Source organism: Lacerta agilis, chromosome 15 (assembly GCF_009819535.1).
Source record: "Lacerta agilis isolate rLacAgi1 chromosome 15, rLacAgi1.pri, whole genome shotgun sequence".
NCBI classification, from domain to species: domain Eukaryota; kingdom Metazoa; phylum Chordata; class Lepidosauria; order Squamata; family Lacertidae; genus Lacerta; species Lacerta agilis.
Window position 1 is genome coordinate 42864760 of NC_046326.1, and position 27999 is coordinate 42892758.

Here is a 27999-nt window from a genome sequence, read left to right on the forward strand (position 1 = left end):
CATGTGGAGGAGCGGAGACGCGAACCCGGTTCCCCAGATCACTAGTCTACCGCTCTTAACCACTACACCACACTGGCATTCCTGGAATCACAGAATCATAAAGGTGGAAGGCACCCCAAGGGTCATCTAGTCCAACCTCCCGCAATGCAGGATAGGAAAAATCAGATCTCTCCATAACGTCTGCAACCTGTGAATGCGCCCTGCCCAGTTATTTGCACTATAGTTGCTTGTTCTTGCTCGGGGAGGCCCCTCCAGCCTGTCTCCTCGCTCTGGTTTCCTCCACGCCCTGGCAAGCCAAAGGAGGAGAAAGCAAAAGAGAAACAAGGTGCACACGAGGAAGCCCTTAAAGAGGACAAAGTCTTGGGCGCTCCTGGGCAGTCGGCACGCAGCAAGTCATTAACCAGCTGGCAGCACCGTCTTCCACAGCCACGTGGGTTGCATTTACACCAGTCACGAGGAAGGCGAGTTTCTGCCCCACCCTGGGAGATTCCCCCAGGCCAGGCACAACAACCCCACATGTCAGTCCAAGTGCCTACTAGGGCACCTGAGCGTGGCTGGTGCAGTCTGCCCCCCGCCCCCATCCCGCCTCCCTTGAACCTCACCTTCCTGGGACTGGGTGCCTGCCAGCTGGGCCAAGAGGCGCTGGTTCTCTGCTTCAGCTTGGGCCAGGTGGCTCTGCAGGAGGCGCTCTCTCTCCTGGGCCTCTGCCAGCCGCAGCTCCAGAGCCTGAGGAAGAGGAGGGAGAGGAAGCTGGACCAAGGAAGGCTCAGGCCAGGGCATGTGCGGAGAGATGGAGGCAAAGCACTCTGTGGGCAGCTCGCAGCAGCTCAGACCTGGGGGCTGTTTGAGGGCAGCCTGTGCCAGCCTGGTGCCCTCTAGACATTTTGAACTGCACCTCCCACCAGGTACCACCAGCAGGCAGGTTGGCAAAGGTTGTCTTATTAGGAGGAAGGTAGCCGTGTTGGTCTGCCATAGTCAAAACAAAATAAAAAATAAAAAAATTCCTTCCAGTAGTGCCTTAGAGACCAACTAAGTTTGTTCTTGGTATGAGCTTTTGTAGAATCCTAGAATCCTAGAGTTGGAAGAGACCCCAAGGGCCATCCAGTCCAACCCCCTGCCAAGCAGGAAACACCACCAAAGCATTCCTGACAGATGGCTGTCAAGCCTCCGCTTAAAGACCTCCAAAGAAGGAGACTCCACCACACTCCTTGGCAGCAAATTCCACTGTCGAACAGCTCTCACTGTCAGGAAGTTCTTCCTAAGTGTGCATGCACACGAAAGTTCATACCAAGAACAAACTTAGTTCGTATCTAAGGTGCTACTGGAAGGATTTTTTATTATTATTAGGAAACCTCTTGGACTCAGGCAGAGCCACTTCAGGCAGAGGACAAGGAGGCAGATGTGACATAGCAATCGCCCCCCCTTCTTCCCAGGGGCACAAAACCAGCCTTGGCCTTCTGAAGATCTAAAACTGGGCACACACAGAGTCAGAGAGGCCCACGTGGAAAGTCCTGCACGCAGCTGCTGAACCGATCTAGGAAGGGAGCAGGGGCCCCCAAGGCGCACCCCAAGGTGCCTTTTTAGACGGAGTCCTCCCGCTGGTGCATCCAGTGCAGTAGGGTCTAGGGAAGTTTCGGCACATCAGCCGACGGGCGCCCCCCCCCCGCCTCCCCAACCACAGCTGTCAACCCAGCTACGCGCTCTCCCTCCCTCCCTCCCTCCCTCCCGTTTCCACTCGGACAGTGCCAGGATTCAGCCCTCGAGCGCGCCCCGAGCCCGCGAGGCCGTCCGGCGGGGCTCTGAGCGCGTGCAGAGCGCCACCCTCCCACCCCCGCCGCCCACCTGCGCCAAGTCCCGCGTCGGGCCCGGCGAGGGTTCGCCGGCCTCCTGCAGCTGCCGGGCCCGGGCCGGCCCCTCGTCCCGCTCCGGCCCGCCGGCAGCCAGCGCTTCGAGGAGCTCCAGCAGACGCACCACCTGCGGCACCAGCCCGGCCACGGCGCCCGGCCCGAAGAGGCCCGACAGCCGCTGCAGCTCCGAGCCCAGCGCCCCCGCCAGACGGTACACGGGCTCGGCGGCGGCCGGCACAGGCGCCCTCCGCTCCGGCGGAGCCTCCATGGAGCGAGCGGTGGCCGCGCGGTGCGCCGTCCCCGGAGTCCCAGCCGCCGCGCGCCTCGCCTCGCCTCGCCTCCTCTCCGGGGCAGCCGCGGCCAACGGGGAGGCGCCGCGCCGCTCCGCCTCCTGCCCGCCTCTCCGCCGGGGCGACTCGGGAGCGCAGAGAGAGAGCAGCGGGCCAAGGCGGCCTGGCTGGCCCGGGACCTGCAAGCGCCCAGCGGACTTTGGGCTACTGTGACGGCGGCAGTGACGCAGCTCAGCCCCCGGGACTCCCTGCTGAGCCGAGGGAGGGTGGAGCACCCAGGGGGTGCTGCTTTGGGGGTGCTTTTTCCTTCGAGGGAAAAGCAGCGCGTGGAGGATTTTTCTGGTGGTGCCAACATAACGCGGTCAGTTTGTGCCCCTTGAAAGGGAGCCGTAGGCGGCAGAAATGCCATGGGGTGCCTCCCTAGTTGAGCGTTACTGCGCCAGTCCGCAACCGTTCCCTCGGTTGAAGGTGGCCCCATCCCCTTTATCCTCACGACAAGCGACGGAGGCCGAGAGAAGCGGAGACCTGCTCAAGGTTGCCCTGTGAACTTGACGGCTCAGCAGGGGTTTCCAATGCCCTTCGCCCAGGCCCTCGCCTGACACTCTAACCATTGCACTGCACTGCTGGGGATTTCCTGGCAAACTTGTCCTAGTCCAACTGGTGGCAGTTAAGGGTAGGAGGCCCACCAGTGTTTCAGAAGGCAAAAAGCCTGGATGAGGCCCACCTCCCTCACCCAGTGTCCTGCTTCCCACAGCTGCTAGACTCCCCAAAGGGAAGCTTGCAAGCAGAACTCAGTGCAACAGCCACATTATTCCCGATTGCAGCTTCCAGAAACTTGTGGCAGTGGCTGCGTTTCATTGCCCAGGGGAGGGTCCAGGCAGCAGGTGGCTTATTAGCAGCCCTGAGCAAAGAAGGACCTACATGAAGTTTCCGTGTGGCAGCAGCACTCTTTGACCATCTAACCCTGTACTACCTGCTCTGACTGGCAGCAGCTCTCCAGAGGAGTTTTTCATATCAGCAGGAGGCTTTTAAGTGGAGTTGCTGTTGGGGATTGGACCTTCTGCCTACCAGAGCTCCAATGCTGCGCCTCGGCCACTCTGTATCTGAGCCTAGGAAGCTGCCTTATAAGGAACCGGTCATTGGGCGACTTAGCTCAGTACTGCCAACACTGGCTGGCAGTGGCTCTCGAGGGTTTCAGGTGGTCCAGAGGGATGGTCTCTCAAAGCCCTACCGGGAGATGGTACGGGGAAACTGACTCTGGGGCCTCCTGCATGTAACACCATCACAGAAATTAGGGCTTCCCCGGCTTGGAGGGCAAAATTTAACCTCCTTGAAAACTTTTCTGGCAATGGGACGTGACTTGCATTTCTGCCAACTCCTTGTGGAAGTGGGGAGGCTATTGAGCTGTCTTCGTTTTTATTATCTATTTGTGTTTTTATATTGTAATTTGTATGTTGCGAACTGTTCTGAGATCTACGGGTATAGATAGGGCAGAATACAAATGAAATTAAAAACATCCACCTGCTGAGATACCCATTCAAGAGACCACACAAAGCTCCCATTTATACAAAATTTTTATTAAACAACCGTGGAACTACACTCAGAAGCAGGCACTATACACACACACACACATACCAACCAATACACACACTTTACACCAGTGTTGTAAAGTGACTTGACTCAGAAACCTTAAAAGGGGCGGGGGAGGGAGATGCTGAACATTAACTCGCAGGTGGGAGAGGGGAGAAGGTAAAACATGGCAGGCACTGTTGAATGTCAACAGTTCTCCATCTTGGGCAGCGGGCGTCTGGTTCCCTCGGCCACCCTGGGGCCTAGGAGTAGAGGTCCTCTCGGTCGGCAGAGTACACCTCCCCTTCCTGCAGGAGGGCGAAGTTGAGGAAGTGAGAGGGGCGGTGGACCTCGTGGTAGAACTCTTTGGGGTTCGCCAACTGCAGCTCGTACTTCATGTTGGGATCGTGACGGACACCTGCAAGGGGGGGGGGGACACAAACGCCGCCACCATCAGTCCCATCTGGTCCAGCCTCCTCTTCTCGCAGGGGCCACCCAGATGCCCCTGTTGGAAGCCAGCAAGCAGGATTCGAACACAAGAGCAACTCTCCTCTCCTGGGGTTTCTAGCAACTAGCATTTGGAGGCAGAGCACAGCCACTGTGGCTCGCAGCCATCGATAGCCCCCGCCCCCATCTCTTTTAAAGCCATCCAAGTGGGTGGCCGCCCCTGCCTCCTGTGGGGGTGAGTTCCACACTTTGTGCTGCATGAAGAAGTCCTTCCTTTTACCTGCCCTGAATCTTCCGACATTCAGCTTCAATGGCTCCTGCTTTGGTGCCAGGAATGGATGGTGAGAAAACATCAAGGGGGGGGGCTGAGGCTAGGCTGACATGTGATGGGGAGTTTTGTGGCGTCTCCAGATCCTTTATGGACTCCCAGCAGCCATGGCTGGTGGGAGCGGGGAGTCCAACAACATATCAAGTGCCACAGATCTCTTGCCCCCACCCTGCCCCCAATCCCTGGCCTAGGCTGATTCTGCTGCTCAGCAGGAAGGGCAGAAGTAAGGCTGCCCTCCCCCCCCCCGTTTCCTTTCTGAGCAGAACGGCTACATCCTGCCTGGCAGGAAGCGAAGGGGCAGGTGGGGTGGTGGGCACAGCTGGCTGGTTTTCTCAGCAGCCTCATCTCTGCCACCAGAACAAGCTGCGGGTGACACAAAAGCTTAGAGCTGAGCACACGCTTAAGGGGACTGGATCAGCCTGGGGGGAAAGATCCTGGGGAGGGAAGGAGGCGGGTCTTGACCGGAGAGAAGGCTAACCAGGAAGAGCTGCTTCTAGGTCACAGGCCCATCAGCTTGGAGAGAAGAGGAAGAGGCTCATTATGGGATGGGCCATCGCAGCAGAAACCCCTCCGCCTCAACTCACCCATGAAGTTGTAGTTCCAGGAGCCTTGCGCTGGCACCATGAAGAAGCCCAAGAAGCGGTCGGAGAGCAGCATCTGCACCCTCTCGTAGTGAGAGGGCAGGTAGCCCTTGGGGTTGTTCCCTTTGTCGGTGTTCTGCCTGCCCCACTCGTAGCCACTGGGGGTCAGCTTGTAGGCCGTCAAGGTGCAGGAGCCGGGGGTGAAGCTGGGCAGGTGAGAAACCCGGGGTGAAGACAAGGAACAGGGCAAGTTCTGTTCTGCCCCCCTCCTCAGCAGAGCTCAGTTCCCATCTGTGCCCTCCAAGGGGATCAGAGGCCCAACGCCCAAGCACACTGCCCAGGTGCGGTGTGTGTGTGTGTGGGGGTGCAACAGTGATTGCTCCAGCCTCCAGGCAGGGCCCCACAGCCTCTCCTGCCTCTGGGACTCACCTGCAGGTGATGATGATGGTCTTTTCACCATCCCAAGAGGGGTTCTCGGCCATGACTTTGGCATGGGTTGTGACGTCCTGTGGGGAGAGCTGGGGCGACTCATTTGGCTGCGTGTGGATCCACCCCAGGGGCTCCATCTCCTGAAAAATTGAGAGAAAGTCATTGCTGACTCCTTCCAGGAGTGACGGCAGGGGGAGGCTTCCCAAATGGGGGCGTGGGGTGCCGCTGGCTGACGGACAGAGCCAGCCAGCCAGCTCCGCAAGAAACGCAGGCAGGCCCAAGCCGCTGTGCCCTGCTGTGGGGCTCAGCTGCTCCTCTGCCCCCTCCAGCCCAATGGTGGGTGAACAGAAGCAGCACGAAGATGGTGGCATGAAGGAGCAGCAAATCCCTGCTGGGATGCGACTGTGGGATATGTCAGTCAATTCAACATTCCATGAGATGACTGACTGCCATCTATGAATAGATCCGTTGGTCAGGTTAGGAGACTGCTGCTGGTTGCAGATATTTTGATGAAGTCTCTCAGTTTATAGAGTTTATATCTTTTGTTTTGTAACCTAAATATGTACATGAATGAATCTGTCAGTAAATTAATTTTGTTATTAATCAGATTCACGTGTATCTTTATTTTAAGAGGGATAAAGGGATTGACAATCAAGAAAGGACGAAGGACTCAAATGAATCAGCAATCCGTTTGCTGCTGTGCAGGTTTAAATAAGGAATGTTTAACTCTGCAACCATATTATATAAACGTTCCGACTAACACCCAAGGCCTGTTTTTTCTAAAGAAGACCACAGACCTTATTATTTCAAGCAGCTTTCTTAGCTGGGCAAAAAGGTCTCTGGTTTCAAGATTAAAAATAAACAGATGTTCTCAGCTGGTTTTTTTGGAACTGTTTTCATGGGATGTTCCTAAATCACCTTGGAATGATTCAAAAATTCAAGGATAGAACTGTGTTGCTGCTGCATTAACCATTCATGACTTCCTCCCCCAGAGGCACAAAATGAAGGCCCATCACCAAGACCCAAGAGACACCCAGAGCCGCCTCCCCTGCCGCGTTTGGGTTGCCCAGGCCAGACGCACCTTGAGGTACTCGTGTTGGGGCAGCTGGCCAGGAAGGTGGACGGTCTGGTGAGTGCCCCACTGAGGCACCATCACGATGCACCGGATCTCCTTCACCTGGGGGTTGTCTGGGGGACTCACCCCATATAGGTATCCTGCAATCTGGAAGGAGGGAAAAGAAAAGGCACACTGGCCTCAGTGAGAGGCTTTGGCAAAGCAGCCCCCAGCAGGCAAAAGGCCCAGGAAGCCCCACAGAACCAAGTCGGTTGAAATAGGTCAGTGGACAGGAAGGGAACGAGGGTTAAGGGCACACGCAGGAAAAATTCAGATCCAGTGAAACAGTAGGGGGAACGGCTGGCCCTCCAGTGGTTGCTGACCTACAACTCCCACCACCATCATCATCACCCCTGGTCCCTGGCCCTGCTGGCTGCTGGGAGTTGGGAGTCCAGCATCATCCAGAGGCCTGCAGATGATCCCCACAATGACAGCAAGGAGGCCCAAGGGGTAGAGAAGGTTGAGCTGGAATTCAGGGGGCAGCAAAGCTTCACAGTAAATGACAAAAACATCAGAGCCGTGCCCGTCTACGCTGCACTGACATTGTACACAAAACACCCTGGGAAGAACAGCTGTGATGTTCTGGAGTGTTGGTTTTCATGAGGAAAAGAGACAACTGAAAATTGTGTCAATTTTATGACCAACCTCTGGCCTAGTTACAAAGCCTCCCTCCCTCCCTAATTAACTATTTGTCTTTGTTACACACAATTTTACTGGCTGACTTTGTGTTATTCTGGACTCCTCCCTATCCTCAAAGAGAAAATTCCTAGCATTGAAAACATTTTTGCTGAGGAATAATACTGGCAGCAGGTATCAGTGAGATCAGGAGGGGAAGAGAATGTGGGCAAGAACGCATCCAGCCAGTTAGTTGGGAGGAGGGGAAAAGAGCCATGGGGCACAGAGAGAGAGACAGCAAAGACCCCCCCCCCGGGGCCCAAGTCTGTTACTCCCTCAACCACCCCCACCCTCGCCTTCACCACCACCGGCCAGGGCACCTGAGCACGCAGGTCCGATATGCAGATGAACTTTTTCAGGACATTCTTGGGAAGGATGTAAGTGTAGCCCGTCTCCTTGATGTCATCCGAAGAGACATAGATGTGGTTTGTCCGCAGGTGGAGGTTGGCAGCGGAGATGGCCCTGTTTGAGGGAGACGAGGAGGAAGAGGAAGGGGGTTACTGGAGGAGCCAGACACGCCCATGCCTCACCCAAGGCCACAGCCGCTGCTGCTGCTGCCACCACCAGCCCCTCGGCTGCCCACCTGACGCGCCACTCTGTCTTGGAGGAGAAGGTCTGGGTCTCGTAGTTGCTGGTGGTGGAGGTGATGATCTCATCGCCGTGCTTGTTCACTGTCCGCGTCTGGGTGGCCGTCAGCTGCGACTGCTCCTTGGTCTGCTTCTCAATCTCGGCAATCTGCTGGCGCTGCTGCGAAGGGGCAGAGATCTCCATGCCCAGGATGATGTCCCGGATCTCCGACTGCGTCAGGGAGGCCACGTTCACGCTGGCGAGGGAGGAGCCAGGAAAGGTGAGATCGGGCAGCCGGAGGCCTGGAGACACTCTCCTACCCTGGCACCTGCTAAGCCACCAGGACAAACCTCCCTCCCTCCCTCCCTTCCTTAAAAACCATGGCTGGTGCTAAGATGGGGGAGAAGGGGGTCAAGCTCAGGGAGGCCCAAAGAGTGCAATACCCCAAGGACTGCCTCTCTCCACAAGAAGTGACATGGACCCTGCACACATCTTCCGCAGCCATTCCTCGTGTGCCCCTGCCCCTCCACGAGAGGAATGTGCTTGCCCCAAAGAGGGGAATCTGTCCCTCCGGCTGAAAAAGACTAGAGTGCCTCTTACTTGTTTTTCTTCCCATAGTCGGCCAAGATCAAGTCCTTCAGCTGCACCTCCACTTTGATCCACTCCTCATCCGTCAGGGTGGGCCAGATGTGGTGAGGCTCTGTGATGGTGGTCTTGTCTGGCTTCAGGATGACCTTGGCCCGGTCGTTGTTCACGTGCAGAGCCCGGAGGATGAGGATCAGGCGGGAGAAGGCCTGCAGGCAGAGAGAGAGAGAGAGAGAGAGAGAGAGAGAGAGAGAGAGAGAGGAAGGCGGGTGAACAGGGATGCAAGTGCAGCCCAAAGGGTGGGCATCTGGGGCTGGATTTTGCTGGGGAGGAACTCCTTCTCTGGCAAGCCTACAGAGCTTGGCCAGAGGGGGTGCCACCATGCTCCAAGCTAGAGGGGCTCTCGCACCCCAGCCTCACCGTGTAGGAGGAAATGGTCTTCAGCCAGTCGTCGTAGAGGTTGAAGAGGACCATCTGGGGCTCTGTAGCCTTCAGGATGAGGTCCCCAAACTTCTCCACTTTCAGGCAGGCCTGGAAGGGCAACTGGAGCTCTGAGCCTTTGATGACGATGTTGGGGAAATCCAGCAAGTGCACCTGGGTGGAGGGAGAGAAAGAGAGAGGCAGGTCAGGAGAGCAGGGTGAGGCCAGAGGTATCCAGCGCCACCTGGAGGAGAGCAGACTCTGCAGGTGCCAAGGGAGTCACCCCCATCCCAAGACAAAGACCCCAACCCACCTCCAGAGGGTCCAACATGCCCTTCCGAGTGACGATGATCTGCTTCGGCTGCTCCTCAACGGGCAGGGAGCGGATCAGGGCCGCCACTTCCTCAGCCGTCTTCCACTTGGCCAACTGGAAAAGGGATGGGAGGGAGAATAAAAGAGAAGGTGTTGAGTAAAGAACCAGCCCTGCCATTGGCCCAATGGCTCCTTTTAAAACTCTGGCGCCAAAGCAGCCAATCCACAGGCGGCCACGGAGCTGGCTTAGGCCCCGCCTCCTCACCTGGCCCAACCGCTTCTGCCCCGCCCACACGGAGGTGTGGATGATCTTCAGGAAGAGCTGCCCTGTCCGGGGGTTGAAGATGAAGATGGCCCCATTGATGGGCTTGGTCGTTAGGTTCCCTTCAAAGGTCTGGAAGGGGAAAGAAGAAGCCCTTGAGTTTCTAGAGCCTCCGTTGCCCTTCCCCCTCCAGCCGGTTCAAGGCAGGTTACAGCAGCACCGGAAGATCTCTCAGGCCGCGGATAGGCTGCCCCCTCCCCACCCCGCAGGGTCGGCGGTGGCTCTCACTTTGTGGATGGTGACCCTGTAGACGTTGGTGTCGTCGACAAACCAGATGATCTGGTTGGAGAAGAGCTCCCCGTAGTTCTGGGAGGACAGGTAGGGCTCGGTGGGCTCGGAGGAGTAGAGCTGCAGCCCCTTCCGGATCCGCTCCCGCAGGACGTAGAGAGCCGGGTTCGCCTTCATGATCTTAGCCATGGCCTGCTGGATCAGGGGCTTGCTCCCAGGGAACCAGTTCCCGTAGGCGCTGGGGAAGGCAAGCAGGGGGAAGGTCAGGGTCACAGGGCAGAGCCAGCCCCTCCCCTCCCTTCCACACAGCTGGCTGCACAGACACTCCCGTTCCTCCAGGGTGGTCACAGACACCTATATGGGGACCCATTCTGTGGACCAAAGAAGGCTCGGGGTCTGGTATTGCTGGCTTGTTTATCTGCTTTCTGGTAGTCACAGGAGAAGGAGAAGCCTATTGGTGGGCTACAGGCAACTATAGCTATGCTCGACCTCTGAGTAACACCAGCTGAAGGGAATCGCAAGTAGGGAGCATGTTGTTGCCCCTGGTCCTGCTCATGAGCTTCCAATGATAGCATCTATCAGGCTATTGTGTAAAGATGGAGGAGATGAGCCCCTCTGGGCCTGATCCAGCAGCCACGCTCTTCTTCTAAATGATTGCCCAAATTCACGGAAGGGGACAAGGCTACCACTGACTGCTGGAGGCAACAGGCTCCCTCCGCTGCCAGAGGACGTCTGCTTCCGAATCCCGGTCGCTGGAGGACAAGGTGCGGACTGCGCAGAGATGCTCAGACCTTGTTTGTGAGCTTCTCACTAGGGCATCAAGGTGCTGGGCTGTTTATTTTTGCTTTATCTAAACTTCTATCCTGCCCTTTCTCCCAAAGGGGCATATATGAAGCTGACTCAGTTTAGTTTTGCCATCTTTAGTGAAAATGAACCCGCCTCCATTGTCTTTTAGCACTGCTGTGACTTTTAGTGTTTGATATTTTACTATGTTTTATATATGCTGCAAGCCACCTAGAGTGTCTGGGGAAACCCAGCCAGGTGTGTGTGTGTGTGTGTGTGTATCTATCTATACACAATAATAAATTAATTCAAGTCTCGGAGTACAATGGCTACTCCATGAGCTTTTCCTGATCCGAGTGCCACCCACTGTTGACTGAAGCAGGGTTCGCTCAACAGTTTGATTCATTTGGGTGAGTTGTGAACTTCTTGTAAGAAGGCTGTGTGGGGTTTCATGGTACGAGGTGATGCATTTTCTTTGGATAGGGTTTCCCAGCCCCCTCACGTCTAGCACAATTGCTTTTAAGCCAGCCATTCTGCATGTCTACTTTACAGGGCGATTCCCTGCCAACCCACCTGGGCTACCCTGTGTTTCTCCCAAAGGAGTTTAGATGGGACCAGTCTGATCCAGCACACAGGCTCTTCTAAGGTTCCTATTAAGAGGCTGAGCCCCCAAACCCTGCTGGGACCCCAACCTACTTTGCATGCCCTGGAAAAACCCCTCCCACCCCCTCACCTGTGCAGGTTGTAGGCCAGGTCGATGGCGATGAGGACGCCGGTGGGAGACGGGTAGATACTCATGTTGTCCGTGGTGTAGTCCAGGAACTTTGCCCGGGCGTAACGCTCAATGTCGTGGGAGTCGTAGTCGCCCCAGCGCAATTGGATGTCGATCCAGTACTTCTGGGTGGTGGTGCTGTCCATCACGTCCCTGGGCAGGAAGCAGGCAGCCATTGGCATGACACTCGGCAAGCCCAGGAGCTTTGCCGCCCCCCCCCAAGGGGGTCTCCCCTCCTCCTCCTCCCCCCTCCATCCCCGTTTGCCCTCAGTGGGAAGAAGCAGACGGACTCACTTGGAGTCTGCCAACAGGGAGGGGCGGGAGACGTTCCACTTGTAGGAAGCAAAGAGGAGGATGTCTGCGCAGGAGGAGTTCATCTTGTAGGACTTCCTGGGGTGGATCGTCTCCTTCTGCACCGTCTCAATCTCCAGGGCGTCCAGCTCTTGGTCAAACACCTGGGGAGAAGTGGACCACTCAGAACAGCCCTGTCTGCCCAGAAGTCACTACCACTCCCCCAAGAAGGCAGCGGCAACAGAGGGATCCCCTGAGTTCTCTCTCCCCCAGAGGTTTAAGAGGTTTCTGCAAAGCCTAGAGACTCGTTCACTGTGCCGAGGAAGCTTTATACATGGGAAAGTCACTGGGCTTGCTAAACAAACCCTTACAGCCTCCGCGCCCCGCCCCAATTTGGTGCCTTCCCATTTTCCTTTGGGGTGGGGGGCAGAGCAGAAGCCAGAGAACCTCCTTAAGAGGAGGAGGTGGTTTTCCCTCCACTTGGGGCTCAGAATGTCCCAGGTTCACCCCCTGACAGCATCTCCAAGGAGGGCGGAGATGGTGGAGAAAATCCACTAGCCTGCTGCCGGTCAGAGGGAACAACCCTGAGCTAGATGACCAAGGCCATACGGCTGCTCCCTCTGCCCCGCTTGGCCTCCTCCTCACCTGGCACAAGTCCATGACGATGCTCTCATGGATCTTCTGCCACAAATGGGCCCGGAAGATCTGGATGAGGGAGATCTTCAGTGTGGGGATCTTGCCATGCATGAAGATGCCTGTCAGGTCCAGCTGCACCTGGAAGCCCACATAGACCTGCAAGGAGAAGGGCAGATGTTCAGGAAAGGGGGGGGAGGGAAGTGCCACAAAACCTCAGAAGTGGAAAGCTGGGAGGTGTGGAGGAGAGACAGAGTTGATGTCCCCACCAGCTGCCCCGCAAGAGATGACTCAGGAGCAGCCCCCCACCCACCCAAAGCCAGTAGGAGACTCACGTTGGCCCTGTTGATGGTGGGAGACCACCAGAGGGTGAACCTTCTGTTAGGGATCTGGTTGAGACCCGAGCGCTGGGCGTTGGTCAGCTTCTTCCACTTCATGGACTCCTCAAACCCGGAAGCCTTTTCCCTAGAAGCAAAACAAAGGCATGGTGAGGACGGAGCTCAGGCCTGGAGTCGCGCAAGGGTCTTCTGACCTCTCTCTCCCACACTCCCGATCCTCCTTACCAAAAGAGACCCTCCCAGGTTGGGAAGTAGGTGCCCTTGAAGAGGGTGTGCTCCAGGATGCCCTCCACCCCGCCCAGCGCCTGGATCATGTCCGTGCGGTAGTTGTTCAGGTTCCACAGCTTCCCATCGTGGCGCTGGTGGGTCCACCAGAACGGGTTCTGCTTCAGGACCTGGAAGGGGCAGGGGGAGAACGTTAGAGAAGGAGAAGCATCAGGCGGAGGGGAACATGAGCCGAGGGCTCAGCGCCCCTGGGCAGTTTGGGGGGAAAGGTTTTGTCGCTTGCCAAGCCACCAGCCCTTGTAAGAGGAAGAGGGAAGGGTTGGTCATGGGCCCACAGTCCCCACCTAGCCCAGTGGGGCAGGGGAGTTCGCTACTGGAGGTGAAAATAACTGCCAAACTCTGAAAAGCTGGGCTCACCAGATGACGTTCATCAGCTTTGTTGATTAAGCTTAGCAACTTCAATTGCATTTTGAATAAATGTACAATTAATTGTTACTGAATTTTGATGTGTTACCATCGTCCTTGGTTGGGTTGTGCAGACCGCTCTTCTGAACGATGCTTTTTACAGGGCAGGATGAGAGGGCACTGGGGACAGGTTTATGGAAGCCAGGGACCCTCCTACCTGGTACTGCTTGAAATCCGTCCTGACCCTCCAGCCCTTGTCATAGGCTAGGGTATGGCGGTCCTTCTGGAAGAGGGTGTTGATGCGAGGGATGCCCCTGTCCCAGGAGTCCTCCAAATCCTCCAGAGTCAGGCGCCTGGGAAGGAGAGGGGGAGAGACAAGGCTGCAGTTGGCTCCGAACTTTTTTTCTCCTGCCCCACCAGGGAGGGAGGGAGGGAGGAGGAGGAAGAGGAGGAGGCGCTCTCCTGCCTCTCAAGCGCACCTGTTCTGTGCGATGGCTTCCTGCCTCTTGAGGGCATACTCAGCCCACACCCGCTGGGAGTCAATGAACTCGCTCTCCCATGGCTGGATGTAGCGGTACAAGTTGGGGATCAGCTGGTCCTCCTCATGGCTCATCCCCGAGCGGAAGTGGGTGATGCCCACGTCCGTTTGCTTGGACCACCTGCGGGGAAGAGGGGAGAAGGTGTGGGTAGAGAGAAGTCCCTGCCAGAAGGTCTTTCCGCTCCCTCCCTCCCTCCCTCCCCACCCCACCTGACCTCCCTCCTCCCAGCTCACCTGAGGTCAGACTGGGGGATGAGGACATGCCCCATGGACAGCATCCCCAGGCCCCCCAGCTCCTTGGGGGTGTAGAAGACAACTGGCGGAAAGCGGCTGGGCATCTTGGAGTTAAGGCCAATCTTGATCCGAGTCTGGATCTTGTTCTCACACTTCACCAGCAGGTCCAGCAGCTCCTGGGTGTTCACCACGGCCTCCCGGAAGTAGGTCATCAGCCCAATCAGGGCCGTGTTCCACTTGTTCACGATCTGAAAAGCAGAGAGGGGAGAGCCAGGCCTCAGAGACTCTGCATTCAGACCACACAAACACGCCCCAGGCCCAAAGACATGCCCCTCTCCTGACCTTTGTGAAGGTGGTGGAGCCGGAGGCCATCAGGATCTGCCGGACCCGGTTGTGGAACCTCTGCATGGATTCATCGTCCACCCGCAGGAAGCACTGAGCCGTCCGCTCCTTGGTCACCTGAAAGAGTAGCCAGAGCAAGGACTTCAGGAGGGCCCTGCAGTGCTGGGTCAGGCCAAAGGGGCCCCGACTAAACCTCAGGAAGAACTTTCTGACAGTGGACTCGCCCTCCTTGGAAGTTTGGGGCCACCAGTCAGGGATCTTTTTAGCCATGCAGGCACCACAGGGTCAGATTAGGGGGTTCTTGGGGGTCCTTCCCAACTCCACAATTCTTTGATTCTACCTAGCACAGCGTCCTGTTCTCGCAGTGACCAGCTAGGCACCCTCAAAGGAAAGCCCACAAGCAGCATTCCCTGCAGTGGCGATTCACTCCCTGCACTTCTGTCTCCAACAGTGGAGGGAGAACACAGCCCTGTCTGTGAACTTTGAAAGTCATCAGAAGAGGCGTGCAGCATGTGGATTAGACCAAGGGACCCCCCATCATCGCCCAAACTTCTGTTCTCACAGCGGTGAACCAGATGCCTCAAAGCGAAGCCCAAAAGTGGGACCAAAGCACAACGGCAGCAACTTTCCCCTGCTGTGATATCCATCGACCAGCATGCAAAAGCAAGCACTGCCTCCCATGGACTGACTTCGCCATGGCCTCTCTGAACCCAAAGGAGACTGTTCCCCGTCCCCAAACACAGCCCACCCTCTCCCCCCACCTCGTTCTGCAGATTCCAGACGCCGTCCTTGTGTGTGAACTCCTCGTAGCTCGTGCGGCACTTGGGCAGGATGCGGCACTCAAACCCGCACATGTTGAAGAGCAGGTTGGGGTTGTCCTTGCTGTAGACGGAGACGAAGCTGTTCTCCCACTGCACCGTGGTGACCGAGCGCGGCAAGCGGTTCTTGATGTCCCAGAAGACGGCACGGCCCCTGGCAGGAGGGAAGAGGCGTCAATCCCCTGGCACAGGCAGGCCCCACAACCCACCCACTTTCTGGCCACAGAGCCAGGGGGGCAACCACCCCGTCCTCTTGACCCCGGAGCCGGCCACTCACAGGTTGACGTCATGCTTCATCAGCCGCATCCGGGCATCTCGGGGCCAACACTTCTTGTTGTTGTAGCCGACAATGTTCTCATTGTTGGGGTCCGGGTGCTCCGTCAGGTAGCGCTGGATCAGGTCCCTTGCCTCATCGGCGGTGAACCTGAGGAAGCAGCAGAGGGCAAAGTCAGGTGGGTCAGAACTCCACAACACCAGGACACGACCAAGAGTCATTACCCTTCGGCAGGCTGTGTGCGGAGGGGGGTCTTTCCAGTTCAGTAATGGGATCGTAGGAAGCTGCCCTGCGCCGCGGCATCTGTCCATCCAGATCAGTGTTGCCAACACTGGCTGGCAGCATCTCTACAGGATTTTAGGCAGGGAGATTTTCCCAGCCCTCCCTGGAGGCACCACTAGGGACTAGACGCAGTGCCTTTTGCATGCCAAGCAGGGGCTCTGTGCCACTCAGCTACGAGGGCCCTTCCTCAACTCACCAGCGTTTCTCCTGGAGCCACCCACCTGCAGGAGCACCCCCCCTTCTCCTGCTCCCTCCACATCCCCCAGTACCTGAAGAAGATGTGGATGCGGTCAATGTATCTGCAGAAGAGGCGGATGGGGTGGGCCACCTCGGTGGCAATGTCCTGGAAGCTGAGGAAGTCATTGGGCATCTGCGGGGGGCCGGCCATCTCACTGGCGCGATGTAGGCCAAGCACCAGCAGGTCCATCACCAGGCCATAGTACTGGACGATGAAGGAGGCAAACTGTAGGCCGCGGATGATGCCGTAGGAGTTGGTGTGGTTCATATCCTGGGGGAGGAAAGAGATAGGTCAGCCAGAGGGCTTAGCCGGGGGGGGGGCACAAGCCCCAGCCAGCCAAGCTCAGACTCCACCTGCGTGAAGGAGACCCCGGGCCCTCAGAGGAAGATGCCCCCAGGCCCCACCTTGTAGTTGATGACCACGTTATTCTTGGCCGTCATGTAGTCAGCGATGTTGTGGTCAACAATGAGGCGCAGGAGTCTGTTGAGGAGCGTCAGGTCGATCTTTTCGTACATCTTCTCAAAGCGAGACTCCAGCATGACGTTGCACTCACCCTCGCTGGTCTCCCACACGTCCTGCAGGTTGTTGATGCCTGGAAGGGAAGGGAGGGCGGGAAGAGAAGGAGCCCAGCTCAATCCAGTTCCATCCTGCTAAGGAAGGAAGGAAGGAACGTCTGAGGCCAGCCGTGCCCTGCTCAAAACCCTCCTGGAGGAACTGAAGCCAAGGAATCGGCTCAGGGACTGACAGTTTACCAGCCAAGGCCTTCCTCAGCCCTGTTCCCAATCAGGAAACACCCAACCCTCTCTCAAAGCAGACAGAGGCTGCTCAGAGGGCTGGTTCCATGGATGCTTCCCATAGACAAGAACACCTGTGACGGCATCTACAGGTATGACTGGGAAAGGCACCCCCCCCACTTGAACTGGATGGACCCACAGCCTGATTCAGTACCACGCAACTTCCTACTCACCCTGGCACCACTTGTAGACAAGCAGCGGAGGGGGCTCCGTGTCTGCTGGCTTGATCCAGGGCGGGAAGAGGCGTCTCTTGTCGGCCTCGTACCACAGGTACTGGTCCAGGTAGGCGTCTGTGATCTTCTCCAGGGGCTCCACATCATAGACCGGGACAAGGTGGCTGTAGAGGTCCATGAACTCAATGCCCACCTGGCCAAAGAGGAGGAAGAAGAGTCAGCCAGCAGGGGGCGAGGGAAGGGCACCCCAAGGACGCCACAGCTGGGAACACGTCACCCTGGGGATGCTGAGGCCCTCCAGCCGCTCCCCCCTCCAGCCGCTCACCTCCTTGAAGGCTCGCTGGGTCAGCAAGTGTCGCTTGATGCGGGACAAGGCCTCGTGGGGGTTGTCATATGCCTGCTCAATGAGGCCCAGCTCCTCCCGCTGGGACTGGTTCAGCCGAGACTTCACACTGCATGGGAGGAAGGGAAGGAAGTTACACTTCATGGAATGGCAGGCATTCCTCAATGGCCACAATTCCTCAGAAAGCAGGGTTCCCCAAGGCCACCCTAAGCACCTGAGAAGAGCCTGGCTGCTGGATCAGGCTCATCATCCCATTCTCACAGCAGCCACCCAGGTGCCCCAAAGGGAAGCCCCCAAGCAGGACCGCAAGAGCACCCCCTCCTCTCGGCAGCTTCCACCAGCAGCTATTCAGCAGTGCTGCATAGCCGTTGTGGCTGGTAGCCACCAGCATTGGACCAGAGTGCTGTTCGGGCGCCGCGATGTGGCCTGTGCCCTCCCGACTTCTCGCGTCGCACCTGCCGGCCACCTCACCTGTAGGCCTCCTTAAGCCTCTCCAGGGCCAGGATGAGCAGCTTGGTGTCATGCTTGTAGGAGAGAGGAGGGAAGGGGATGGGCGAGAAGCGCCGGCTCTCCAGCCAGTGGACGGTGGTGGTGTAGACGGCCACGGCCTCCTCTGCCGTGATGTAGGGCCCGTCCTGTGGGGAAGGCACAGCAGGCACAGAGTCAGGCAGGGGTCTCTCCGCCGCCCCGCCCCACAGCCCCCCGCCCCACTCCACCCGGCCCCACCTTCAGGTAGTTGTGCTGCCGCTCCTGCTCTGCTTTCAGGTACAGCCGCGTCAGGCGGCCCAAGTTCTTCTTGCAGACGGTCTTGTCCACGGTGGCTCCGCGCCGGATGCGCTCACGGTTGTAGTGCGCAGTGTTGGTCCACCAGTCGGCCTTGGCCTTCACGTAGCGCAGGATCATGTTCTCAATGGGGGTCGGCAGCCCTGGCACCTGGCAGGGGGAGGGAGACGAGACAAAGGTCACCGGGTGGGACAGGACATTTACAACGCTGCATATGGTCAAAGATACATGTTTTGTTTAAGACAGGAAGGACAGAGGGCAGGCTGCCTGGAGGAGTTGGCATCAGGTGGAAGGAGGACAGGAGCATTGCTCCTGGGTTCAATCCCCAGCATACAACCTGGGGAGTTGGGGATGTTAAGCCTGGAGAAGGGGAGACTCAGAGCCCAATATCTCAAGGGACGTTGCAGGGAAGTTGGAGCAAGCTTTTTCTCTGCTGCTCTGGAGGACAGGACCCAAACCAATCGATTCAAGTTCTGAGAAAGGCACATACTCCCTGGAAAGGTGGTGGACTCTCCTTTCTTGGAAGTTTTTAAAGAGAGGTTAGATGGCCACCTGTTAAGGGATTCATTAGCTGAGATTTCTGCGTTGCAGGGGGAGGGGTCCCTTCCAACTCTTTCATTCTCTAACTGGGAGAGAGGCCTGCCGGAAAACCTGGGGAGCCTCTGCCAGTCACTGTGGACAACAGTGGTCCAGGTAGACCAAGGGTCGGACTCCATAAGGCAGCTCCCAATGTCCTATACGGATACTTGGTTGGGGGGCAGCCAGGGGCCACGAGGGACTTGCCTTCCAGGGGATGTTGGCTTTCCAGCACCGCCAGGCTTCGCTCAGGTGCTGCAGGATGGTCCTCGCCTTGTTCTGCTTGATCCCCTCGGGCATCATGTCCAGAATGTCGTGCATGACGGCTGCGCGCAGCTCCAGGTCAAAGTGGGACTCCACACGCTGCTTGGTGACAGTCTTGGCCACCCCCTTGGAGTGACGGCCTAGGAAGGAAGGAAGGAAGGAAGCGTTGGTCAGGGGAGGAGAGACTAGGCCAGCCAAACAGCTATGCAAGGGGAGGGGAGAATTCTGCAGATGACCCCCAAAGACTCCCACCCAGATGGCTCAGGAAACCCCAGATGAACAAAGAACCTTATAAGGCAGAGATGCTACTCATGTGTCCTCGTCGTCTCTCAACATTTTTGCATACTCTTTGTCTTTCTAGCAGGAACGCAGGTGTGTTTGGATTTCAATATTATTGGAATGCTTTGAATTTCTGTCATTTGTAGTTGCATTATTTGGTATCTGCTTACTCTTGGGAACCTCCTTGGCTGAAAGGCGGCACAAAACGGACAGCAACATAACCCCCCCCTTCCCTGCCCATCTGCTCACCTTCGAACTGCCTGGCCAGGAGGTTGCCCAGCCAGCGCTCCAGTAGGGGAGTGATGCCTCGCATGAAGAAGAGCCAGACGCGCCAGCCGGGCGCCCAGAAGCCGCAGCCAGGACCCTTCCCCACCGGCCCCTAGGAGGAGGGGGCAGGAAAAGCATTTTTAAGAAGTGGGGTAGGGGAACCCAGCAGATCAGCGTTCCTCCCCACCAGACCCCACCTTCCACTCCCAGCTCAGCTGCAACCCACCATCCAGGCTCCCCGCTGGACTCACCGTGTTGAAGCGGTAATAGATGAGGTGCTTCAGGTCTTTGCACATCCGGATCTGCCTCATCAGCTTGTACTTGTACCTATACATCCCTGTCAGCTGCCCCACGTGGGCAAAGATGTACTGGAGGCCGTCTGAAAGCTGTGGGCAGAGGAGGGTGGTTGGGGATTAGAGAGAGAGAGAAGGCCAGTATGTTACAATGGGGGGGGGGCACTTGCACAGCCTCTCTGCAAGTGACATGCATCTCCCTTCAGAACTCTAGTTGAGCGTCCTCTTATGCCCGGAAGGGGAGCATCCCTGAGGGCAACCCTGAATCCAGCTGTGGTGGCCGCTAACCTAGATAGGCTGTCAAAGAGGACTGGACAAATTCATGGGGGATAATGGCTATCAATGGCTCCTAGCCAGCACGGCCATGCTCTGGCCAGTTGCTGGAAAAGGCAGGAAGGGAGGGGTTCTGGTGCTCGGATCCTGCTTGTGGACTTCCATTAAGGGGCAGCTGGCTGGCTGCTACAAAGACAGGAAGCTGGACTATTATGGGTCTCCTTTGGACTGATCCCGAAGGCTCTCCTTGCTATGTTCTTCTGCTATGTTCCTTCTCGGCAGCAGAAAAGGGGCTGGGCTAGTCTGGCCATGACCTACCTGGAAGGCGTCCACATTGCCCAGCCTGTACTGGACGTGGCTGTCCACCACCAGCTTGGTCAGGCGCAGCACCTCCCGGCACAGGTGGAAAGCGTTGCCAAAGCGGGACTTCTTTCTCTCCTGCAGACAAAGAGGAGGGAGAGGTGTGCTATGGAGAACCCCGCAACAGGAACTGCACCGAAGCAGCTGCTCAAGGCTCCAGCAGCAGCTGCCAAGCCCCACTCCCCAAATCAGGCTAGGAGCAGGAGCTGGCTGACAGTGAAGGCCAACTCCATCTTCCCTTGACTCTGACCGGCAGCAGCTACCCACAGTCCCTTTCATGGATGAAGGGTGCCCAGAATGGGACTCGGGAAGGGGCTGTGTTGTGGGCCCCCCACTGACTAGAGAAGGTTGTCAGCCCCAGTTGGGGAACAGAGCCGGCACCTTGGTGGTGAGGGTCTTGACAGGCTTCAGGTTGAAGTTGTAGTCCAGGTGGAGATAATTGAGGTTCTTGCGGTGGATCAAGAGGTTGAGCATGTTGTAGCCCTGGCGGCAGACCTGCAGCCCGACCTCCACCCAGTCCAGCTTGGTCGACTGGAAGAACTTAGTGGCCTTGAAGGAGCGGAAGAGGTACCTGGGGGGGAGAGAGGGGAAGGCGGGCTGTGTGTCACATGAAGGTGCAGGAAGCTGCCTGGTCCACTAGGCCCAGTTCCCATCACCTCCTGCCTGAGACCCTCCCCTCCTCCCCAAGACGCCAGTGGGGCTTGAACAAGGACCCCTGTGCCTGCAAAGCGGTTGCTCTGTCACTGAGCTACCAACTCCCCTTCCACCCCTCCAGGGAGGGCCGCTCACCTCTTCTTCTGGGCCTTGGGGGGCCGGTGTTTGAGAGCATTCAGGACGTAATACTTGAGCAGCTTCTGGTAAGAGACGCGGACTTTGACGGGCTGCCCAGCGGGGCAATGCTCTCGGTACCTGGGAGTTAACAAGACAGAAAGTTTTAGAACTCCTTGCCTATTGCTATCAGGCTGGCACCTGCTAAAAACATTTCTATTTAAAGAAGCTTGCCCAGATATTTAGAAGGATGCTATCCTAACTTTTCGAATGTCTAATGTTGTTAAATTTTCTTAATGATTATTTCATTGTTTACCATTTCTGTAAGTCACTTTTAGTGTTTTTAAAAATCAAGCACTGTATAAATCTTACAAGATTAAAATAAGATAACGTAACGCGTTTTATTTCTCCAGCAAGAGCTCCAGGAAGTTTACAACCACTAAGTTAGCACTTCAAGGATTTACAACGGAACAACTGAAAAAAACACCCTCAGTTGTATCTCACCAAGTTCTGCTCAGAGGCATGTTGAATATAAGGGACCCAAGTTAGTCATGTCCACTCTGGGCAGGACTAAAAGAAACACAGGAAGCTATTGAGTCAGACCCTTGGTCCACCTATCTCAGTACTGTCTACACAGACTGATAGCAGCTCCGCTGGATTTCAGGCAGGCGTCTCTCCCAGCTCTACCTAAAAATGCCACTGGGAAATGTGTTTTTCGGAGCCCCCTTACCAGTTCTTGACGAGGGGGATGTCGAGAGCCCTGCGGGTCCTGCCAGAGCGCAGGTTGAAGGGCCGAGGGGCCCACAGGAGGGCGATGCCGTTGGCTGTGTTGTCGGTGTAGAGGGGTGTCTCCTTCAGGAAGGGCTCCACAAACTCCGGGAGCTCAAACTCCTCATCGTCATCAGGGAGCGGCTCCTGGCTCTGGAAGGAGAAACAGGAGCACACAAAAACCTTCCAGAAACTGCCAGCAAACATTTACGGAGTTGTTTAAGTGAGCCTCCCTGCCTGCCTTCCTTTGCAAGTGCGGTGGGGAAGCTCAGGCCATTCTGCCATGATGATGCGATAGATGGGTGGGCAAGTGTGTAGGATAATTCCATTCTTTGCTCTGCCCACTTTCAAGGCAGGGTGGACTCACACACCCCCCCCCCCCCCGGCTAATGAATAAATGTCCCCGTCCTCACTAGATCCATGAGCTCACCTTAACAGAGTGCCTGTGCGAAATGGGGTTGATGAGGGGGTCAAAGTAGAAAGCTGGCAGGTCTGGATCCTCTGTCTTGATGAAGACGACGTTCGGGGTGTGATACCTGCACAGAACAGGTGACGTCAGGCAGAGCTGTGCCCTTCACCATTTCCTCCTTCCTTCCCTCCCTCCCGTCTTCACCCCCCAACTGGACCAGCCTTGCCCACCCCCAAAATCTCACCAGGTGAGGTGGACGTGGTGAGGAAGGTTGTTGTACAGGTAGGGGAAGGCGATCTTGTACTCTGTCCGGATGGGCTGCCGGATGATGATCTTGTTGATGTCGTTGAACTCGTTCCAGTCCTCGTCCCTGTTTGGACCAGAAAGGAGGCAGGTGGTCAGCTCCAGGGCTCTGTGTGGCAGGGGAACAAGCCCGGCAGTCCCCTCCTTCCCTGCCTCAAGCTGGCCTTGGAGAGATCTCCCTGGAAACAGCAGCCTGCTATAGCTGCGCCTCTCAAAGCCTGCTTTCACTGCCACACGTCAAGCGACTGTCCCCCAGTGGTTCTCAGCACCCCACCTCTGGGTCCCGTCAAAATACACCTGAAAAGGTCCAAGGGCAGTGAGCCCCAGATCGGCTTCCTCCAAAAGCAGCCTGGGTCCTAAAACACCAAATCTCCCACCCCCAGGGAAAAAGGCACCCACTTACTGCAAGTTAATGTCTCGGACCAGGGGCTCAAACTTGGGCCCCCCTGGGATCGCCATGTTGAGGGCCTTGGAGGTGAAAAAGGCCTTCAGGTCAAACAGGTAGAAGTAGTTGTCGTCCACGAGGTCCGTGAGGAGCTGGTTGGCCAGGCGGTAGAGGGTGGACATCATGGGGAGGGTGAACTGCCAGCGCTGGTAGGTGGAACCGTTGACGTATCTGCGGGCCCAGAGCAGAAAGCCAACTTTCAAACCCATTCTCCTTCTTATCCCCACAGCAGAAACCAGGCCTGGGATTTTTGCAAGTCAAACTGGCAGCGCTTAGCAACAGAGACAAGGAATGCTTCAGTCACCAAAAGCAGGATATTCTCAGGGGTCACAGCTGGAACTGATGGGGAGCCTACATCTGGGGAAGGCACAGATCTGGTCCTGAGTTCCACACAGCTCCTCAAAGGAGGACTCTGAATGTGCCTACTGGGCCGAGCTGAAAGCCAACCCATGCGCACCTTCAGAGCTTTCCCTACTCCAGACAGAGACGCAAAGTAACAGCCTTAGAGAAAGAGGCTGTTGAGAGTGCAGGCTGTTCTCCCAAGCCAAAAAAGCAAGTGCATCACTTCTCAGCCACCCTGACCGACACTTTCCAAAGCTCACCAGCTGCACCTTTTTCAAGCCCTAGTGAAGCTTCTCCCCCCCCCCCATAATTTCGTTTTTAACAAACATGATGGAACAAAAAGCATAATTCAACAAACCCAATCCTAGTACGTTTCAGCAGAAAAAGAAGGGATTAGGATCCAGAATCAAGGGTAGGGAGGAGAGTGGAGGGTTACCAGAAGGAGATAGTATGTAATGACACATTCAGTCTTTAGGTAGATATTTAGGACCCAGATTACTTGGCAAACTCATGCTGCGGGTTCAAAGTGTTTGCGAATAATGGACGCCCACAAAGGATGACAAGAATCGGGAGAGGGGCTCCTTGCTGCCATGATGCAAATTCCATAAATGGAAATGGAAACTGAAATTAGCAACTTGCCTTTAAGCCCCCTAATTTGTCTTCTGCCTATTCTGCGGGTTTCTCAATCACTGCCAGTCGCCATGCCTTGTTTGGGGTAGCAGAATTCAATGCCCATAAAGATCCCCTTCTCCTGCAACAGAGGAAGGCTGACTCCCTCTCTACCTGGTCCCACGCTCTTCATCCCTGACTTCTGTACAGAGCCTGACATACGAGGATTTTCTGCTTGAGCCATGAGCCCAGGCAGGACGGTACCCACTTGCGGTTGTCCTTCAGAGGCTGGTGGTCGTAGAACCAGTCCAGGACTGGGGCATCCTCCTCGGGATCCAACTCCAGCTGGATGGCCTCCAGGGGCTCCACGTCCAGGATGTTGTCAGCATAGTCAAGGGGCGGCTCCTCGTCGTCGAAGGGCGGGAAGCGCATGCGCTTGAAGTGCCGCCGGTCCCTCTTCTCCCGCCTCATCATGATCCACATGGACCTGGAGCAGATCGGGAGGGTCAGCGGCTGAGCTGCACATTGCAAGACCAAGCCCCTGGAGCCGGATGAGAGACCTCGCTTACCCCCACTGGGCAATGTAGACCGGTTCGATCACCCACGGGATCTCGTTGACGAAGGAGATGGCCCCCGTGATGTGGTACAGGACAGGGACGTCGCGAATCTGCTCCCAGGGCATCGGCATGTTCTCCAGGAGCTTCAGGACTGCGTGGGGCATGTATTTGAGGGCACTGAGAGGGAGGAAAAGCAGGGCTAAAAAAGGCTCTAAAGGATGGGCCAGTCTTTACAAACGTCATACAAACATCTGAAAAGGCCTGCCGTGCTGGATTAGGCCAAAGGGGGGCTGTCTAGTCCAGCATGCAGTCCTCACAGTGGTCAACCAGATGCCCCAAAAGGAAGAAGACCACAAGCAGGAAGTGAGCACAAGAGCAAATCTCCCTTCCTGCCATTTCCAGCAACTGGTAGTCAGAAGCTTTATTATCACCAGGGTTAGTTGATTTGCTCTTAGCAGCCAACACACAACCACAAAGCTCTGCAGGTACATTTTCCGGGGGGGGGGGGGAATTGTAGTACTTTTAATTTTCTGTGGGTTTGTTTCAAGAATGGGTAACAGTGAATGGATGTCAATTGCATGTACTGCATCTGACAACCTTGACGGTTTCAATGCCTTAAGCTTTGCTTGCTAAATATAAGCAAAATATAAGTCTTTGGGGAGGGTGAATTGGATCAAGTTAGAGGACCAGATCCAGGAGTGACCAACCCTCTGCTGGCCACTTCTGACAGATGGACGGGGCTGCCCACCTGTCAATCAGCTGACATCAGGTCACTGAAAGTTCAAGGCAGAGCTGTAAAGCACTTGCAGTGAACAAACAGAAACTGAATAGGTAAAGGTAAAGGCACCCCTGACCATTAGCAGAGCTGTCAACTTTCCCTTTTTTTGCAATGGGAAACGGCGCTGGAATAAGGTAATTTCCTGCAAAAAAGGGAAAGTTGACAGCTATGAATTAGGTCCAGTTGCGGATGACTCTGGAGTTGCAGCGCTCATCTCGCTCTATAGGCTGAGGGAGCCAGCGTTTGTCCACAGACAGCTTCCAGGTCATGTGGCCAGCATGACTAAGCTGCTTCTGGTGAACCAGAGCAGCGCACGAAAACACTGTTTACCTTCCCGTCGGAGTGGTACCTATTTATCTACTTGCACTTGGATGTGCTTTCAAACTGCTAGGTGGGCAGGAGCTGGGACCGAACCATGGGAGCTCACCCCGTAGCCACTGAATAGAGTGAAATAAATAAAGCCATGAATGGCTGCCAGTCCTAATGGCTAAATTAAATCTCCACATTCAGAGGCAGTCTGCCTCTCAGGACCAGTTGTTGAGAAGCCAAAGAAGGTCAGTGCCTCCACATGTGGGAAAACAGGTTGCTGGGCCTTCTGTCCGATTCAGTTCAGGGCTTCTTTGAAGTTCTTAACTTGGAGATCCTTCCAGTAAAAAGCATACAGGATTCTGCCAAAAGCTCCCAGAATCAACTCAGCCTCCCACCCCTTGAAAGGCCTGGCTGTTCCCCAACATAAGCAATGCCAGAAACACCCCACACCCCCAAACTGCCCAAGGTCGCCATCTCCCCTTCTCACCCTAAATAGACCCGTTTGTCATGCCGGAACTTCCTGTTGGTCATGTCCCCATGGTCCCGGATGATCTTCCGCACGTGCTCTGGCGGCATGTCCTCCTTCTGCGCATCCACAAAACCAAACTTCCGCTTCTCGGCATAGCGCTTGGCCTGCAGCTGCTGCCACTTGCGAGCTGGAAGGGGGGCAGGCGAGGTCCCAGCATCAATCCTTGCCCTCTCCAGGGAGAGTTGGGGAAGCTGCTCTTACTGAAACCCTGGAGAGCTATTTGTAACGAATGCCTTTCAGGCCGAGAGGGCAACCCCCCCCAGGGCCTAAGCAAAAGAAAGACAGGCCTCCCTCCCTCTCAGATAGGCACACACGTCCTGCCACAGCCATACCTTTTTCCTGCAGCTTTTCTTCAGACATGTAGTCAGGCAGTGGGGTCAAGGGAGCAGGCATTGGGGGGCAGGGCCCCCGGAAAGGGAACACGCCTGCCATGTTGAGGAGTTAGGGCTGGGAAGAGAAAGCAAATCAGGGAGAGAGAGAAGTGGGTGCTGCACTTCCCACAGTTCAACCTCCACCTCCATCCCCCCAAACACACCACCTCAGCAGAGTGACAGAAAAGCATGAAAAGCCCAGAAATCCTTCATGAGGGAACAGAACATCTCACAAAGCTGTGGAATATGTTCTGCAGGAACATTTACATTACAAGAAAACCAGTGTTTCCCATGTTTTACTTTTTCACCTAAGGAGGCCTGGCAAAGCCTCATGCTATGAGACCAAGGAAGTATCGCACCCCTGGTCCGTTCATCTGGTGAGGTCGATCAGCGGGAGCCATCTGGGTGCCCTCCAGAGGCTGCTGGACTAAAACTCCTTTACAAGTTCATTTAAATATAAATATCAAAGCACACCCAAAACACACACCCACAAAAATGACACATGCAAACAAATGAGGGCACATTTCAACGTTTAGAAATTTGTGTGTGTGTGTGTGTGAGAGAGAGAGTTGCGCTAAGGTTAGCCCTACTCAGAGGAGACCCCCTGAAAGACCCAAAGACTCACGGGAGGGGGGGTCCTCCTCCAAGTAAAGCTTAGTTGCATGCAGACTAGTGTGCTGGAGCGGGGGTGCCTTACAAATAGAATTACATCAGCTGTACGAATACATACATGTATGTGTGTTTGTGTGTGTGTGTACACAAAGATAACATATATACATATATATTTACACGCATACACACGTGTGTATATATATATATACACACACACATATATACATACTGTACATATATATACATACACAAACATACACATACACACCCGCTCCACACATAAATTAGTCGTGCCGTATTTTGCACGCACATTTAAAACATCCCTTAGGGCGTTTCTCCCGGGGAGGTGCGGCCTTTAATCCGGATTGGCGCATGTGGAGCCGTTAATTCGAATCGGCCACTCCGGTTTCCCTCAAGGCCCGACTCTCTTTGCCTACCTGTCCCCTCCGCGAGGGGGGCTGCCCGGCTCTTCCTCTCCCCTCGCCTCCGCTCCGGGTCCCGCTTTCTCTCTCGCTGCCGCCGCTTCTCTCCGAGCGCCTCGGAAAACTCTAATGGCCGCCACCAACGCCACCCTCGGGACGCAGATCGCAGCCACTGCGCAGGCGCGGCGCCACGGAACCGGATGTGGCGGAGCGCGGTGTGCGCAAAACGCCGTTGAAGCCAATCAACGGTCGGCAGCGGGAGACGGACGCGGAATGGGTCCAATCGGCGGCGCAGGGTGGAAAGGTCTTCTCAGCCGTCGCTCCGGAAAGCACCGCAGAACTTCCGGTTAGTGAGAGCGGGAGAGGGAAAGGGCGCGCGCGAGGGTGTCGGTTACGCGCCCCAATTATTATTATTATTTCATTTACGTAGAAACCACCCTCGAAAATAGGTGAGGGGGCGGGGAGAAATAAATGCGTTAAGCAGG

The 27999-nt window shown here is 56.0% G+C and overlaps 2 protein-coding genes across 2 annotated transcripts in view; both read right to left on the reverse strand.

Annotated features, from left to right (window-relative positions):
- SCARF1 (scavenger receptor class F member 1) overlaps window positions 1–2055 on the reverse strand; it is a 41093-nt gene extending 39038 nt beyond the window's left edge. The window contains exons 1-2 of the mRNA XM_033171555.1: window positions 1843–2055; window positions 603–726 (exon numbers count right to left, since the gene is read on the reverse strand). The gene's annotated coding sequence lies outside the window, so the exon portion shown is untranslated. The remainder of the gene's footprint in view (window positions 1–602; window positions 727–1842) is intronic.
- A 1638-nt stretch (window positions 2056–3693) lies between these two features.
- PRPF8 (pre-mRNA processing factor 8) lies at window positions 3694–27688 on the reverse strand. The gene is made up of 43 exons (XM_033171566.1): window positions 27530–27688; window positions 26442–26556; window positions 26068–26236; window positions 24506–24670; window positions 24205–24423; window positions 22944–23156; window positions 22482–22607; window positions 22259–22364; window positions 21791–21981; window positions 21082–21201; window positions 20674–20863; window positions 20251–20370; window positions 19618–19752; window positions 19349–19478; window positions 18764–18960; window positions 17924–18130; window positions 17669–17832; window positions 17180–17306; window positions 16855–17047; window positions 16292–16479; window positions 15919–16157; window positions 15371–15517; window positions 15037–15247; window positions 14276–14392; window positions 13934–14181; window positions 13641–13820; window positions 13379–13514; window positions 12757–12926; window positions 12529–12658; window positions 12206–12352; window positions 11564–11724; window positions 11231–11422; window positions 9715–9952; window positions 9430–9558; window positions 9166–9279; window positions 8853–9026; window positions 8448–8641; window positions 7864–8103; window positions 7601–7742; window positions 6573–6713; window positions 5492–5631; window positions 5066–5268; window positions 3694–4124 (listed from the first exon to the last, which is right to left on the reverse strand). The coding sequence occupies exons 2-43, from the start codon at window positions 26539–26541 to the stop codon at window positions 3970–3972; spliced, it is 7008 nt and encodes a 2335-aa protein (XP_033027457.1). The 5' UTR covers window positions 26542–26556; window positions 27530–27688; the 3' UTR covers window positions 3694–3969.
- Between the last annotated feature and the right edge of the window lie 311 nt (window positions 27689–27999).

Bases quoted from the DNA above. Each gene is read 5' to 3' on its own strand.
- PRPF8 (XM_033171566.1), bottom strand. From the start codon at position 26,541: ATGGCAGGCGTGTTCCCTTTCCGGGGGCCCTGCCCCCCAATGCCTGCT. The intron at 24,424-24,505 runs GTAAGCGAGGTC...GATCTGCTCCAG, and splicing joins GTCTACATTGCCCAGTGGGG to GTCCATGTGGATCATGATGA. The intron at 16,480-16,854 runs GTGAGTAGGAAG...CTTCCCTTCCAG, and splicing joins TGTCTACAAGTGGTGCCAGG to GCATCAACAACCTGCAGGAC.